The sequence below is a fragment of the Phyllostomus hastatus genome, unplaced genomic scaffold, assembly GCF_019186645.2.
Source record: "Phyllostomus hastatus isolate PE091 unplaced genomic scaffold, TTU_PhHast_1.1 phas_scaffold_385, whole genome shotgun sequence".
NCBI lineage: Eukaryota > Metazoa > Chordata > Mammalia > Chiroptera > Phyllostomidae > Phyllostomus > Phyllostomus hastatus.
The window spans coordinates 7,315,119-7,332,346 of NW_025334026.1; the positions used below are offsets into that span (position 1 = coordinate 7,315,119).

General features: G+C 36.8%; 1 protein-coding gene across 1 annotated transcript in view; it reads left to right on the forward strand.

Annotated features, from left to right (window-relative positions):
• The window catches only part of TPST1 (tyrosylprotein sulfotransferase 1), a 112,707-nt gene that overhangs the window by 58,966 nt on the left and 36,513 nt on the right, over positions 1 to 17,228 (forward strand). The window contains exon 3 of the mRNA XM_045819624.1: positions 8,488 to 8,686. Within this exon, the coding sequence (XP_045675580.1) occupies positions 8,488 to 8,686 (199 nt within the window). The remainder of the gene's footprint in view (positions 1 to 8,487; positions 8,687 to 17,228) is intronic.

A 17,228-nucleotide genomic window follows, 5' to 3' on the forward strand; every position in this document is an offset into this window, starting at 1 on the left:
TGAGGTATAGTTGATAAGATCTTTGAAGGATTAGATGTGGAGTATGAGGCAAAGAGAGTAGTCAGAAGACAATTTCAGTTTTATTTTATCCTGTGCAGCCAGAAGAATGAAGTTGCTTTCAACTGAGGTGGGGAGGGCTATGGAAATAGTAGATTTTGGAGGTAAGATCAGGAGTTCAGTTTGGACGATGTTGAGCTTCACAGTTTATTAGTCTTCTGAGTGACTCTAAGAAAATAAAAATCACTCTTAGTCATATCACTCTCAGTGTCAGCATTTTTGATATAAGTCTGTGCATATATGTATGTATATATATATTTAATGTGTATAACATTTTACAAAATTGAATTTCTGTTGTGTGCACATTTTTAGATCCTTTTTCACAAGACATAACCTGTGCATTTTCAAAGAGTAAAATAATCTTTGAAAACATGACTTTTAATGATATTTCATTTTTTTTACTGTAATATGTCTAACCACATAGATTATGTCCACTTTTACACATTCCTTTTAGCATGTCCATTCCAGTCCTGATGCTTTCGTCCAGAGGATTTGGTTTCCTGTAGTTGCTGTGTACCGCAATTCCCACCTGTGGTTTGGCAGCTGGCCTGGATGTAGTGTTTAAGACTCATGGAAGATCATGCTTTTAAAATGAGTGTCTTGGAGGATTATATTCACCACAGTCATTCAAGACCTTGGCATTGTCCCCACTCTGTGAGGAGGAGTGCCTTCTATTATGAATGCTACAGTGAAAAGCAAGCCTAGGCACTTACAACTGAGGAGAACCTGCAGATCCATAGGTATCTTGCCTGCAGTGCTGTGCCTGAGTTGTAGGTTTTGAAATATACCAGTCTGCCATGTTTTAAGGCCCCAGTGAGACTCGAGGCTACTGGAATGGTAACTAGTTTATACTTTAGTACAGTGATTTTCAACCAGCATGCTGCAAAAGCCACACGAGTGTATGGCAAGATTTTTTGAAACATGCAAAACTGACTATTTAATAGACGTACTGACCCTTTTTCCCTTGGACTGTCAAATAAAAAAATGACAGCAGTCAACACAACAATAGCTGTCCAGTGTGAATGAATCGAAATTATACCTATTTTTTGTCATATCAGCAAAAAGTATATTTTTTGGTGCAGAATTTGGGGCTGCAGAATTTTAGCAGTTTATGTGTGCCATGAGATGAAAAAAATTGAAAATTGCTGCCATAGTATACTTCAGAACTAAATACTGGTTAATTTCTTAAAGGACCAAAGGAGTAAGAGAGATTGGATGTGTCTGCAGGTTGTTGTCAGGAAAGAAAATCAGGCTCTCTGGACCAGGCTCATTTCTCTCTAATAACTGTATCCTTTTACCCAGAGAATGACAAACTTCCTGTAAAAGGTCAGATATTTTTGGCTTTACAGACCCCATGACTTCTGTTGTAACTATTCAGCTCTGACATTGTAGAACTAAAACAGCCATAGACAGTGCAGAAACAAGTAGGTGTGGCTACATGCCAGTAAATCTTAATTACAGATCAGGCAGTAGGTCAGATATGGGCCATAGATTGCCTATCTCTGCTTTTGAATAATTTTTTTGAAACTGTGCCTCTACCTGTTGGTGGTCATTACCCCCAGTCTCTGAGGACCAGTTTTCTTAGGTCACACAAGCCCAACTTCCAAGCCCACATTATCCCTACTACACCTTGCTGCCTCTTAGAAAAAAAGCAAACTAAATAACTAGAACCCGTGGGAAGAGAGGAAAGTGAGCACAAATAGCTTCAGAACTAAGAAGCAACTCGTAAGAGTTGAAAGAGTGAGCCCTGGCTAGTGTGCTCAGTGGGTTGAGCACCAGCCTGCGAACAGAAAGGTCACCCATTCCATTCCTGGTCAGGGCACATGCCTGGGTTGTGGTCCAGGACCCTTGTTGGGGCATGAGAGAGGCAGCCAATTGATGTTTCTCTTGCTCATTGATTCTTCTCTCCTTCTTTCTCTCCCCCTCCCCTTCTCTCTAAAAATAAATAAATAAAATCTTTTTTTAAAGTTTAGAGTGGAAAACTTGTGTAGCTCACCAACAGACAGTGACCTCCCACAGGATTGTTTTTTATTTTCTATTTAACTTTATTTTACTTATCCATTCTCATAGATCAGCAAATACCTTTCTTGAACCTGATAAGTGCAAAATAAACACTATTGTTTGTATATTTTCGCCCTCACTCTTCCCACCCAAGTAGCCTCAGTACATCTTTTACTCTCCTCACGTGCCATTTCTCTGAACTCACTGGGTTCTCTCTTGCGTGTGAAAGTTGATTTGGCCCTTCTGTGAGGAAAGACATCAGCTGAGTCCCTTCCCCCCTTCACCAGATCTTACATGCCCTAAAGATACAGTCTTAGATTGGGGTTGACAGATTTTTTCTGTAACGTGCTGCATAGTAAATCTCTTAGGTTTCGGGAACCATGTGGGCTTTGTCTCAACTACTGACCTCTGTCCTTGCAGACAAGAATAGCCATAGACAGAATGTAAACTAATGAGCATGGCTACGTCCAGTAAAACTTTACAACATTGAAATGGGATGTCATATGATTTTCATGTATTATGAAACATTATTCTCTTGCTTTAAAAACTACTTAAATATGTAAAAGCCTTTCTTAGCTCAAAGGCCAGACAAAAACAGGCAGTGGACTAGATTTGGCCTGTGACCCATAGATTGCTACTCTTGCCTTAGCTGCTAGGTAATTTGCCCTGACACATGTGTTCCCCACCCTGGAGAAGAATTACCCTAGTTCTGTCACCTGCATTCCCATAATATGGTTTCTAACCATTGTCATTACATTTATCATGCTACATATTAATTATGTGTATATGTTATCTCCCTTACTGGACTCTGAGCTTCTTGAGAGGAGGGCTGTGGCCCTAGTTAGTCATCTTTGCATCTTTAGGATCTTGTACTTGATCTGACACTTGATAGTGGGTATTGAAAAAGTGTTTATTTTGAATTTTATGCTCAATAAATATAAAATGCCATCACTACTGTCTTAAAGAGAAGGACCTGATTGATATACAGTAGGCTTTCCAAGTTCTGCACCTAAGGAGTCCATAGCAACTGCATTTGCTGCCAGTGGATATTGTAACTCAGTGGTTATTTAAAAAAAACCCTTCCAAATTCTTTCATTTTAGAGTTCTGTCTTTCAGACAAGCAATAGTTGGACTTTATCTTTAAATCATTTCTTCAATCATAATGGTAAATAGTGGCTTTCACTTTACTTATGAACCAATGCTATAATCTGGATGAAAAAAATAACAAATAGCTATTGTTTACTGAACACATACTACATTCCAGTCTCTAATTTTTCTGTAGACCTTTGTTAACCTTCTGACTACTAACAATTTACCTCATTTTCTTTTTTCCCTACACCTGAAAAAAAGCAAAGCAACATCATATTTTTCCTCCATACTGTCTATTGTAAGAACGATAAGATCATCTACTCAGTCCTTCAAGGCAAGTCTAAATTCATCTGTCCCTGGCCTGGTAGCTCAGTTTGTTAGTGTGTCATCCTGATATGCCAAGGTTGCAGGTTGGATCCCCAGTCAGAGAACATACAAGAATCAACCAGTGAATGCATAAATAAGTGGAACAACAAATTGATCTCTCTCAAATCAGTCAATAAAAAAATTTTGAAGAAACTAAAAACAAATCTGATTTCATCTAGACTTCTTCCTGTCATGTGTAATTGGCCACTAATTCTAATCAATTTCTTCTTCTTTTTTTAAATCTATGGAGCTCTAACTGGTGTGGCTCAGTGGATTGGGCATCGACCTGCAACCTGAAAAGTTGCTGGTTTGATTCCCGGTTGGAGTACCTTCCTAGGTTGCAGGCCAAGTCCCCATTTGGGGATGTGCAAGAGGCAACCAATCCATGTTTCTCTCTGTCTCTTTCTCCCTCCCTTCCCCCTCTCTAAAAATAAGTAAATAAAATATTTTTTAAAATCTGTGGAGATTTTCTTCCTTCTATCTCTATCTCGTTTGCTCTAGTTGGAACTTTAATCATTTCTCAACTCTTCCAATGTACAACTGAATATCTTTACTATTTTTTCAGACTCCAGTTGTCCCATCTTTCAGTGGACTCTTCCCATAGTTATTAGCATTGAATACTGATAATGATATTCTGATCATATCACTCTAGTAATTAAAACCCTTTTCTCATTCCCCAACATTTTCAAGATAAAGCCAACTTTCCAATCATGACATACAAGACCTTATGTGTGACTCCAGTACTTAACACAGATGTGTTTTAGGATTCAGAAAGTTTTGGATTTTAGAAAGGTCATATTATATAATGTATTATTATATAATAATATCTTCTATTGGTTCTGGATCAACACTCTATAATCAAACACATTAATATTTCCTCATCAAAGAGTATGATTGTTTATACCATGTAAAGACTATACATAGATTTTTATAAGTTCAAGTCACATTTTGCTGCTAAACAAGTTATAGGAATATGTTTAGTTTTTAGAGCCTTTTGGGTTTCAGAATTTGAAATGAGAGACTGTGGCCCTGTAGATGTTTAGTTGTCTGCTGGAGTTGGCTTGCCGCAGCTACAGAAAGCTCGTTTTGAACATCTCTTCCCAACTCTGCAGTTGGTGACTTCATGTTGGTAGCTTGAAATAAGCTTTGGTCGGAGTTTTTGCACCATAAACATCAGTAAATGCAACAAATCCTGGCCTTTTCTTCCCTGGAGAGCAGGTTGTTAAATGTTACCAGCACAGCACTTCAAATACGTGTTATGTGTATAGTACATCTATATGTTTTTACCATTGTGGCAACCAACCAACTTGCTCACTCTATGCAGGGCAAAAGGCCAGCATTTTCAGGGAGGCATACAATGGAAAGGTGGAGGTAATCAATATGATGGCAATAGAGAAACTGGGAAAAAAATGGGAACTTTGGAGTCAGACAGACATGGGATCAAACTTTAACTTCATTATTTCCAGACTGTGTGATCCTGAATAAATCACTTACTTTCTCTGGGTCTCAGTTTACACATTTGAAAAATGGGGACTTATGTCTTTCTCTTAAGGTTGTTTTAAGGGTTAAATGAGGTATCATATAAATAGTGCCTAACATAGAATGAGTAGAAAATGTTATTGTTTGATTACTATAAACCTTTCTAAAAAATTCTGGAGATGTTTCTGCAGACACGGCTCTCATTCTTTAACATTCCTAATTCACTCACAGTAGATACCATGCAGTTTGTACCTGGATATTCTCTAGTTATTTCATCTTGTGTCAATTGATCTCCTTATGAAGGTATCATTCTTGACTTCTCTTGAGCATGTTTGTATAAAATGACTTTGTAGGGTTTCTATTCTATGAAAAGCTCTTATTTATTTAATAAACTTGTTTTGAGTATCTATTTTACGGTCTTGCGCTGGGTGCTGGTGATAATAAGATTAATCAGACATAGTCCTTCCTTATATTCCAGTGGAGTGATCGGTAGTTGGGCCTGAAAGCCAACTGTTTAAATGCAGTGAAATTAGGAGGCTTTTGTAGTAATCCAGGTGAGAAATGGTGGTAAAATGAATGAAATTAGCAGCAGTAGAAATGGAGGAGAGATGGTTCTACTCCAAGTCTGTTGAACTGGACCTAGTTTTTCTCTGTTCCACCCTAGATCCTGGATTTGCTTTGTGGATAGGTGGTGTGCCATTTATCAAGATAAGATGTACATGAAGAGAGGAATGAATTTTGAGCAGAAGATGATGGTTCCAGTTTTGGACCATCTTAGTTCTGTGGTGTGCATAGAGTATATGAATAGCATGACCTTATAATTTATTATACAGTTTGGACATTTATGAGAGTGAGATGTGCTATATTAATAATTAAGCTGGGGCAACAGGTATAAACAGGACCTGTCCTGGACAAACCACGATGTTCTTTACGCAGGTAAAAAAAAAGTCAAGCAAAGATTATTAGAGATGAAGCCATCCAGGGAAAATGTGTAGAGTGAAGAGAGCAATGGGTTAAGTCCTGGATAAATTTTTTTAAGTTTATTTTATTGATTACACTATTACAGTTGCCCATTTTTTTCTCCCCTTATCCTCCTCCCCACCTCACTCCAGCATTCCCCCCTACCCCACCTTCATTCATGTCCATGGGTCATACATATAAGTTTTTTGGCTTCTCCATTTCCAATACTATTCTTAACCTCCCCCTGTCTATTTTGTACCTACCATTTATGCTACTTATTTCCTGTACCTTTTCTCCCTTTATCCCCCTTCCTCTCCCTTGCGGATAATCCTCCACATGATCTTCATTAATGTGATTCTGTTCCTACTCTAGTTGTTTGCTTAATTAGTTTTTGTTTCTTAGGTTCAGTTATTGATTGTTGTTTGTTGTCATTTTACTGTTCATAGTTTTGATCTTCTTCTTTTTCTAGGTAAGTCCCTTTGACATTTCATATAATAAGGGCTGAATGATGATGAACTCCTTTAACTTGACCTTATCTGGGAAGCACTTTATCTGCCCTTTCATTCTAAATGATAGCTTTGCTGGATAATCTTGGATGCAGGTCCTTGCCTTTCATGACTTTGAATACTTCTTTCCAGCCCCTTCTTGCCTAGAAGATTTCTTTTGAGAAATCAGCTGACAGTCTTATGGGAATTCCTTTATAGGTAACTGTCTCCTTTCCTCTTGCTGCTTTTAAGATTCTCTCTTTCTCTTTAATCTTGGGTAATGTAATTATGATGTGTCTTGCTGTGTGCTTCCTTGGGTCCAACTTCTTTGGGACTCTCTGAGCTTCCTGGACTTCCTGAAAGTCTATTTCCTTTGCCAGAATGGGAAGGTTCTCCTTCATTATTTTTTCAAATAAGTTTTCAATTTCTTGCTCTTCCTCTTCTCCTTCTGGAAACTCTGATTCATATGTTGGAATGTTTGAAGTTGTCCTAGAGGTTCCTAAGCCTGTCCTAATTTTTTTGAATTCTTGTTTCTTCATTCTGTCCCTGTTGGATGTTTATTATCTTCCTTTTGTTCCAAATAGTTGATTTGAGTCCCAGTTTTCTTCCCTTCACTGTCGGTTCCCTGTATATTTTCCTTTATTTCACTTTACATAGCCTTCAATTTTTCCTCTATTTTATGTCAGTACTCAATCATTTCTATGAGCATCCTGATTACCAGTGTTTTGAACTATGCATCTGATAGGTTGGCTATCTCCTCATCACTTAGTTGTTTTTCCAGAGTTTTGATCTGTTCTTTCATTTGGGCCATATTTCTTTGCCTCGGTGCACCAGTCTAGATGAATATTTCTTCTTTAACTCCTTTGTTTTTGGACTTCCATACAGTTCAATTTTCTGGCTATTCTGGTTTTTTTTTTAATTTGTTGTTGTCCTTTTGGTTATGAAAGGAAGCAAAGCATATCTACCTATACCTCCATCTTGGCCAGTGTATAAATTTTTAATAGAGGAAAAAAGAATGTGGCTCTTGAGTCAGGAAACCTGGAGCCAGTGGCCTCACAGAATTGCAGAGAAGAATAAATTCATTTTCTCTTATCTGTTGTTTTAGGCAAGGAGACTGTTTGGAGGATTCTTCATCAGATAGTGATAATCTGTAGTGAGAGGTCACATACTTAAAGAAAAAGGATTTTTACCTTTATTAGAATACTATGTTTGAATGATTTATGTATTATGATATAAAACACTCTTAAGCACTTTTGTTTTACAGTCATTTGGCCAAAATCTACTAATTCAGAACTGGTTTTTATCCAGATGTCATTTCATGTTATATTTTTTCCTAAACTTATGAGTTATTTAGTCAAATATAGTGAATATAATCACTATAAGCTAAAAGTAAATTTCTAGGTTAAAAGATAGACTACATTTATTCTGTAATATTGAAACTCATAAGCAGCACTTTTTCTTCCTTAGAAAATAGAGTTCTTCAGGAAGTCAAGAGAAAAATAGAACTGATGAATATTTTACAAGTTTAGTAGATTATGGTTAGCTGTTTTTTCTTCAATATTTTATTATGAAAATTTGAAATGTAAAAAAAAAAAATAAAATTACATCCACTATCTTATACAATTAAAATTTACTTTTATACAATTAAGGCTTTGCTATATTTGTGCTGTCACATATTTCTACATCTAGTCATTCATCTGTCCATCTTATTTCTTTTTGATGCATTTCAAGTAAGTTGACTGGTTATTTTACTAAGCAGTTGTATTTTTTTCTAAATGGTATAGTTAAAATGGTAATACATTTTGTGAAGATGGTGTCAACTGACCCTTTCTCCAATTTCTAGAAATCTGAGGTTGCCAGTAATTACTGTCAAATTTAGAACATTAAAAAATGTCTGGTAAATAGTGCTAAGCCTGATGAGTGGCTTCTGTCTCAATAGCTTTATAATTGAGACACAACTTTTAAAGTTATCAAAAATAATTTTCAGTGTCCTTTAACACTAGTTTTTGGTATTCTAAATAAATGTTTACTCATACTATATTGTTTTCAGAGTGGAGAGATCAACAGACCAAGTCATCAAGCCAGTCAACGTGGCAGCGCTATCAAAATGGGTTGGGAAAATCCCCGCAGATGTTTTACAAGACATGGCAGTGATTGCACCCATGCTTGCCAAACTCGGATATGACCCATATGCCAATCCACCTAACTACGGAAAACCTGATCCCAAAATCCTTGAAAACACTAGAAGGGTAAGTGAGAATTTTAAAGGGAATTGAGAAACCTGAATATGAAATTTGGATCTTGAAAAGTTTTTATTTTTTAAATTTTGTTTCTTGCTTTTTTTATAATCAGAAATTTATTTTAAATTAAAAAAAACTCTATTTGTAGAATTCTTTGTTTCCACTGCATTTTAAGGAAAATTGTGGCTCTTCCCAGGAACTATGGGGACCATTTTTTAAATATATTTTGCACAATTTCTGGGAATAGTGCATATTGTTGGGGAGATTTTTCCTTATAGCTGATTTACCACAAATTTGCTTAAATGCCAGAATTACTAACAACCTCACTTAATTCTAGTTTTTGTTTGAATCTAATGACTACTTTACATTTAAGTCTTTGTTTAGATTAAGAATGATTTCTTAATACTTGAAAACTAAACATTGGCTACATTAGAATTATTAAACAGGTGCAATAAATTACCCTCTGGCTGAGAAAAAGTTGCTATTAAAATGTAATTATAGCTTTTCTTTTTAATAAGTTATACTCATATATTTATGAAATATTATTTTAGAAAAGCTGAAAACTCAAAGAGCCAGTCTGAATATATTTCAGCCTTACCAGTTGAATCTACTTCAAATCAGACCTTAGTGCATTTATACTTTTGAAAAATCATTATAAAATACACACAATGAAAGGGTTCTCAGCGAAAATTCCAACTCGTGTACAGAGGCTTCTCCACACTACCAGCCAATTCTCTGATGCCAAAAGGGTGTCCAAAAATGCAACTCAATTCTGGCACCATCTATCCAGAGATAGAATCAGAGTCCACAGGTATGGGCTCTTTGCCACAAAACCACCCTCCAATTTAGATACCAGTTGCAAGCACAGGTTATTCCGAACAACTACAAATCAGAGGTTCCCATGACCACCCCCACCCCCAGGTTTGATTAATTTTGCTAGAATTAAATTCACAAAACTCAAGAAAGTTTACTGACTTATATTATGGATTTGCTACTAAGGACATTAAAGGATAGGAATGAATAGCCACAAGAAGAGGTGCATAGGGCAGGGTCCCTTATAAAGCAGTCTCTATCCTCATGGAGCTGAGGTCCAGCACATGGTAGTGTTCTGTGGTTCCCCTTGGTGGAAGCTCTCCAAAAAAAGGCCTAAGAACTGTCCTTTTGTGTTTTTATGGTGGCTTCATTAGATAGTCATGATTGACCAAGTCTTTGGCCACTGCTGATTGATTCAATCTCAAGCCCTCTCCCTTCCTTGAAAGTTAGGGTGGGACTGAAAGTTCCAAACCTCAGACCACATGATTGGATCCTAGTGGCACCCAGCCCATATCCTTAGGTTGTGTCCAAAAGTCACCTCACTAACATAACAAGAGACACCATTGTTCCTCTCATCACTTAGGAAGTCCCTAGGAATTGTGGAGCTAAACTCTGGAGGCAGAGGTTTGGTGAAAAAGGAGAAAGGTCATTTATTCAAAGACTACCCAGTTTTGAAAGAATGGTAGGTTCTGCTTCAGAGCCCATTCCCTCTAAAATACCCAAAGAAAAATAATCCTCCCAACTTTGAACAAATTAGTTTGAAGCTGAACTTGGAATTCCTTCTTCCATTTAAAATATTGTCCCTAGGGAAATGCAAGTGACTGTAGCACCACCATCAAGGTGGCTTAGCTGGTTCCTGGTTGCAGTCCAGCTTCAGGCATCTTTTGGAGTCTGTGCACCCTGGTGACCTATTTGCTGTGCACTGTTCTTTCCTCTGTATCTACCCGCTGGCCCAGTGCTTGCACCCCATCCCTCCTGTCATTGGTTAGCCAGTATGGGTGTGCACCTGGCGGAGCAAGACTGTGCAGTGCAGCTCCAGTCGCCTAGGCTGCCACATGCTGGGAGGGGCAGAGTCACCACCAGACCATGGTTTCCAGGGCCCACTGGTCTCAAGGCTTTGGCCTCCTGGCTAGTCTGGGAGGTCTGCACCTCCCCCTGACTGCCACGACAAACTCCACAGTACACATGCTGCTGTGACCTCTCCGGCTCATGCATACTCTGTGTAAGCCTCCTCCTGCTGTGTCTCAAGACTAGCTAGTTTGTTTACCCTTCCCCAGGGGTTTGGAAATCTATCACACTCCAGCTGTAACTTCAGTCCCACTGCCTCTGGCACTTTCTGACCCTTCCCTTCTCCAGGGCCTGTGCAGGCTCTTGCATTGCCTTGAGGGTCCCTCCCTGCTCCCCCACGATCTTGCCAGGTCCCCTGTAACAAAACTACAATATAAACAAGAAAGCTTTTAGCATAAGTTCACTGATCAGTTATTCAATTTCAAAATGAAAATTTCTTGCCTTTCTTTGGCATTCTCATTTATGTCAGTGATCTCCCTACAACCTTATAATTACCCAAGCCTTTCTTCTTAATATTTATGAGCATTTTCTCATTGTGCACATGCTTTTTAAACATAAATTTTCATGGTTATGTAATATATCATTACATTAGCCACCTTAAGTCTTTTCTGAAAGAGTGAATAAGTGAGCAAATAAAATGTTTCTCTGGTATATGTTCTATAGCTCATTTTACCATTTTCCTTTTGTTGTTTAAAGTTTTCTCTTTGACAAATTATGCTACAATGAATGCATCTTACATTTTAAGGTGTGTTTTTTTTAGGTTAGACTAATGTAAGTGGAATTAAACCAAGTCAAAATACTTGATATTTTTTAAGGTGTTTGATATATGTTGATAATTTTTTTTAAATCTAACAACCAGTATAATATTCATTTTACTTTAGATTGTTGCTAATTTTAATAGATTTCATTGATTAATGTAATTGAAACTTCTGTAGTTTTACCTATATGTATATATTCTTTTATGAACCATCTTTTAAGTTTTAAAAAAGTTTTATATGTTAAAGCTTTGCAAGCTACATTCTTCTAAAGATTAATTGCATATCAGTCTAGTATCCATTATTACAATGCTTGATTGTGTCTTGCTAATTGATAATTCAAAGCTTTTTCCTTTGTACAATACTGAAATGGTTTTTTATAAACCAAGCTGCATGTATAAATGATATTTAGAGGTTTCCCAGGCAGTAGACATTATAGTTTTCTGCATTCAAATTGGCTGGCTAGATTATTCTTGGCTTGCTTGAGCAGTAGTTTGGGAAGAATGCTGTGGCTTGAATCCATGTGACTACAGAATTTGTTTCATACACATTGTAACTTTTAAAAGTGCTTCAAAACACACACTGGAAAGAAAAATGTTCCCCCTTTCCATCGCTGTCTATCTCTAAGGTGACAAATAATTTTGAGGAAAAAAAGATAAACTGTGAACCATAATCACATTTTTGAGCTCTTTGTGATAATTCTTATTTTGTGGAGCTGGATTTCATAGCGCTTCTTGCAGTCCAAATCCTATGTGTTTTCATAGCTTTTTTTGCCTGTAAAAACTCAGATGGTAAAAAATATTAATGACCATGAAGTGTCATAAGTAATGCTTAAAAAGTGACCTTTGGTTGTGAGCTGTGACATGAGATAGATTCCGGAGAAAGAAGGTGGCTGAGGAGATTGTACCCTTTATTTACGGGGTGAGAGTGGGTATTAAGTCATTTTTTGACTAAGAATATAGAATCCAAAACTCCAGGCTTATAATTGCTCATTTTTAATACAATTCTGGTAGTCTAGAAGTAGTGGTGTCTAAGTCAGCATGTTCTGGGGACACTCTGCCCAGGTTTGAGTAGAAATCATGTGCTTCATGGTTACTATGACTCATATAGTAAACTGGAAATTAAATGCTAACACATTTCAGACTCCTTCCCACCGTAGACTCTTAATTGTAGTATATTTCAGTAAATAGTGCCCTTTGGGTTGCATCTTTATTAGCTATCTCCCTACACCACAGGTTTATAATCTTTTTAGGTATACAGATCTATTTGAGAATCCAATGAAACCTGTGGATCTCTACTCAGAAATATAGACACACATATACACAAAATTTTACATCCAAGTTCTGTGGATTTATAGATGTTCCTGAACCACATCAGATTAATGACCTCTGTTTTATAGTCTCCTTGATCAAGCTGATCCATGCAGCTTGATTACAACCTATTTGCTAATGATCATAAATCTGTATCTCTCACTGGGTCTCTATCCTGAGCCACAGGCTCAGAATTTCCAACTGCCTTCTGTATATTTCCATGTGGCTGTTCATGAGGACCTCAGACAATGTCCAAAATTGAACTTACTGTCCAAACTTCCCTGATAGGTAGAAACTAAATACTAGGATAGTAGAGTAGGAGTGAGATAAGGCTGCTCATCTATATTTTCATGGTGTCTGACCCAATGAGCAGACAGAAGGAGCGGAGTCCTCAGTGCACATGGATCAAGAAAAAAAACAAAAAACAAAAAACAGAAACAAAAAAACAAGTTCAAAGACCTGTTCACTAAACCTGAAGAGTGAGCTGAAAAGCAGATCCAAATATGAATGAAATATCCCATTGAAAACCTGAGTAGAGATTATTATGCTAAGTGAAATGAACCAGTCAGAAAAAGACAAATACCTTATGATCTCACTTATATGTGGAATTTAATGAACAAAATAAACTGACAAACAAAATAGTCTGTTCCATGTATCCATCTGTGGTAAGACTGTTCCAGTCTTACTATTATACATGGAACAGACTGACAGATCACAGAAAGGAGGCGGGTGGGGGAACTAGAAGAGATTATTAGCCAAAGAACATATATGCATATATGCATAGCCTATGGACATGGATAATAATGTGGTGAAGGCCGAAAGGGGGTGTGGGGGCTAGGTAGAGGGGGGCAAAGAGGAGGACAATGGGGAACATGGGTAATACTATCAACAATAACAAAAAGAAAGGAGGGAAAAAAAGAAAACCTGAGTAGACAGCAAGTTGTCAAATGGGAAAGACAGGTATCAGGGTACAGAACCCATGGTAGGAACTTGAAAGATTAATCAAGTGAGCTCTGAGAGGTAGTTGGGTTAAATCCATGAACCAAACAGTAGGAAGCTACAGCAGTCAAAATTGATACTTTTGCATTAAAGGGAGAGTCTGTAATGCACACTTGTGATTTCTAGTTCTGACACACAGCAAAAACTGCTTCTTCCTTGGCTGGTGTGGCTCAGTGGATTGAGTGCTGGCCTGTGAACCAAAGGGTCACCCGTTCAATTCCTAGTCAGGGCCCATGCCTGGGTTGTGGGCCAGGTACCCAATAGGGGGTGTGTGAGAGGTAATCACACATTAATGTTTCCTTCTTTCTCCCCCTTCCCTCTCTAAAAATAAATAAATAAAATCTTTTTTAAAACCCTACTTCTTCTGTTTTTTTTTTCTATCTCCATCCATAGCATTCCTATTTAGATCACATGTAATTAATTGGTTACCAAGTCTCTTGATTCTACATTTGAAAATACCTTGATTCAATCTTATTTCCGTTCAACTGCCTTAAATCAGTTTCTCCTCATTTCTCCCATGAATTATGACTTATTTATCTTTTTGTATGTGAGTGTATTGAGGCATTCTTCTAGTATATTTTTATATTCAATGAAAGTTATTTTTCAAAGCTCAACTCTGATGAATCATCCCCTTGTGTAAAATCCTTGAATAGCTCCCCTGGTACTCCAGGATAAAGCCCAGACTTCTTTGAAAGACATTTACTTTTGAAATATTTGGAGATTTTCTAGTTATAATTTCATATAGCCAGGGAACACATTCAGTATGATTTCAGTCCTTTGAAATGTATTGAAAATTGCTTTATGGTTAGTATGTGACCTCACATCTTCACTTGTGAAAATGTGTATTTTGCAGTTATTGCAGAGTGTTTTAAATACCAATTAAGTCAAGTTGTTGCATAGTGTGGCTCAGATCTTCTCATTCTTACTGATTTTTGGTCTATTTTAACAATTTCAGGGAAAGATATGAATTTGTCTATTTCTCCTTTTATTTCTATCAAATTTGCTTCATGTGTTTTGAATCTACATTATCAGGAGCATATCTTTTTACATCTTCTTGAGGAATTAACTCTTTTATCACTATGAAATACTCTTATGAAGTCTACTTTGATATAAACATAATCATATTGTTTTTCTGTATACTATATACATGGTACATTTTTTTCCATCCTGTTACTCTCAATCTGCATCTTATATATGTACTTAAAGTATATTACTTATAAACAGATATAGCTGGTTTTGTTAATCTCATTTTATAATCTCTGGCTTTAAATAGAATATTTAACCCATTTACATTTAATGTAATTACTCACATGGCTGGGTTTAAATCTACCACCTTGCTGTTTGTTTTCTGTTTGAACCATCTGTCTTTGTCCCTTTGTTTCTCTTTTCCTGCCTTCCTTTGCATTACTATATGAATATGTTTTATTTATTTATTTATTCACCTGAGAACATGCTTATTGTTCTTTTTTTTTTTTTTAGAGAGAGAGAAGGGAAGGAAGAGAGAAACATTGATGTGAGAGAGAAACATCATTTGGTTGCCTCTTACATATGCCCAGAACAGTGAACAAACCCACAACCTAGTGATGTGCCTTGACTGGGAATCAAATCCATGACCTTTCAGTTTACAGCCAAGTGAGCCATATGGGCCAGGGCAATACTATATATTTTAGTATTCCCTTTTATCTGCCCTTGTTAGCTATACTGTACCTCTTTTTTGTTTGTTTGTTTATAGTAGTTGCTGTCTGACAAGAGCTGCACACTTTTCTGCAAAAAGCCAGGTAGTAATGCTGTATGCCTTGTCGCCACAAATCTTTCCTAAATCTTTCCTGAAGATCCAAATTATCATCTGGAATCATTTCTCCCTCAGTCTGATGAACATCTTTTATTATTTCTTATAGTAGTTAAGAATATGCTGGCTACTAATTCTTTCAACTTTTATTTATTTGAAAATGTCTTTATTTCTCCTTCATTATATGAGAATATTTTGCTGGGTAGAGTTCTAGGTTGACAGATTTGGGGGATTTATTTTGTATGTGGGGATATTGTTTCTTTGTTTACTTCTAGCACTTGAAAGATATTATTTTATTGGTTTCCATTGTTTTTGATGGAAAGTCATCTAAAATTCTCATGAATATAATAGTTTCTGTTTTGACTGCTATAAAATTTTTTGTTTATCTTTGGATTTTCAGGAGTTTGACCATAATAAGCCAAATTCATTGATCCTGTCTTTTTACTATCTCCAGCATGAGTCTCAGCTTTGACTAGTTTTTAATTGATCTACCTTTGAAAGCACTGATTCTTTCTACTATGTTCCATCAGCTCTTAAACTCATCCAATGATTTCTTAATTTCTGATAATTTCTTTTTTAGTTCTATAATTTCTGTTTCTCTGCTAGAATTCTCCATCTCTTCACCCCATTCTGTTCATTATTTTCTTCTAAATTCTTTTACCATATTTATAATATTATTTTAAAATTCTTGTGCATGGGTCTCGACTTTTTTCTTATTTATGAGTTATACTTATCTACTTCTTCATGTATCTTAGAAGTTTTTATTTTATACTGGAACTTTTGTATAAAAGAAGAGTAGAGAATGAACTAGATAGTATTTTTGTTTGTTCCCACAGGGAGCACATTCTTCCCTCTCTCAGGCAGCTAGGGCAGCTGGGTGGTCAGGCTGAACTGGGCTGAGCATGGTTTTAATTATAGTTTACCTCTAGATTTAAATGAGATTATGGATATTTTACCTTTAGCCCAGCCCACAGCCTCCTTTGTACTGTAGATAAATGGTTAATTTCTTTTCTTTTATTTTTTTTCAAGATTTCAGCTGGCAGGGAGTTGGGTTAATGCTTTAATTTATTTTACTACTGGATTGCAGCTGTAGCAGGTCCCTGGAAACTAAGTACCACATACAATTGGGAGGTCTCTCTGCTTCCTAGCTCTGCTCCCACTGTCTCTTACTCAGAAAAATTCCCTTGGAGTATTTTTTAAAGCAGTTTTCCAATTTCTTGCTCTCTCTCCTCTTTCTGGCACACCATTGATGGGAATGTTGGAACACTTAAATTTGCCCCACAGGCTCCTTATACCATCCTCATTTTTTTTAAGTTCTTTTTCTTTTTGCTGTTCTGATTGGGTATGTTATGCTTCCTTACATTTCAAATAATTGATTTGATTCTCATCTACAGTTGATACCCTGTAAATTATTCTTCTTTTCAGTTAGTATATCCTTCATTTCTGACTGGTTCTTTTTTATGGTTTTCATGTCCTTTTTTATGCTGTTGATGTTCTCTCTAAGTTCATCTACTCTCTCTGAGGTTCATTGAGCATCCTTATAACTAGGGATTTAAATTTTGCATGTGGTAGATTGCTTGTCTTGGTTTTCTTTAGTTCTTTTTTGGAGTTTTGTTCTGTTCTTTCATTTGGGATGTGTTTCTTTGTCTCCACATTTTGGCAGCCTTCCTGTGTTGTTTCTATGTATCAGGCAGAGCTGCTATGTCTCCCAGCCCTGGTAGAGTAACCTAATATAGTAGGTGTCCAGAAGGTCCAGTGGCACAACCTCCGCATTCACCCAAGCTGGGTACTCCAGGTGTACCCCCTCCACCATGTGG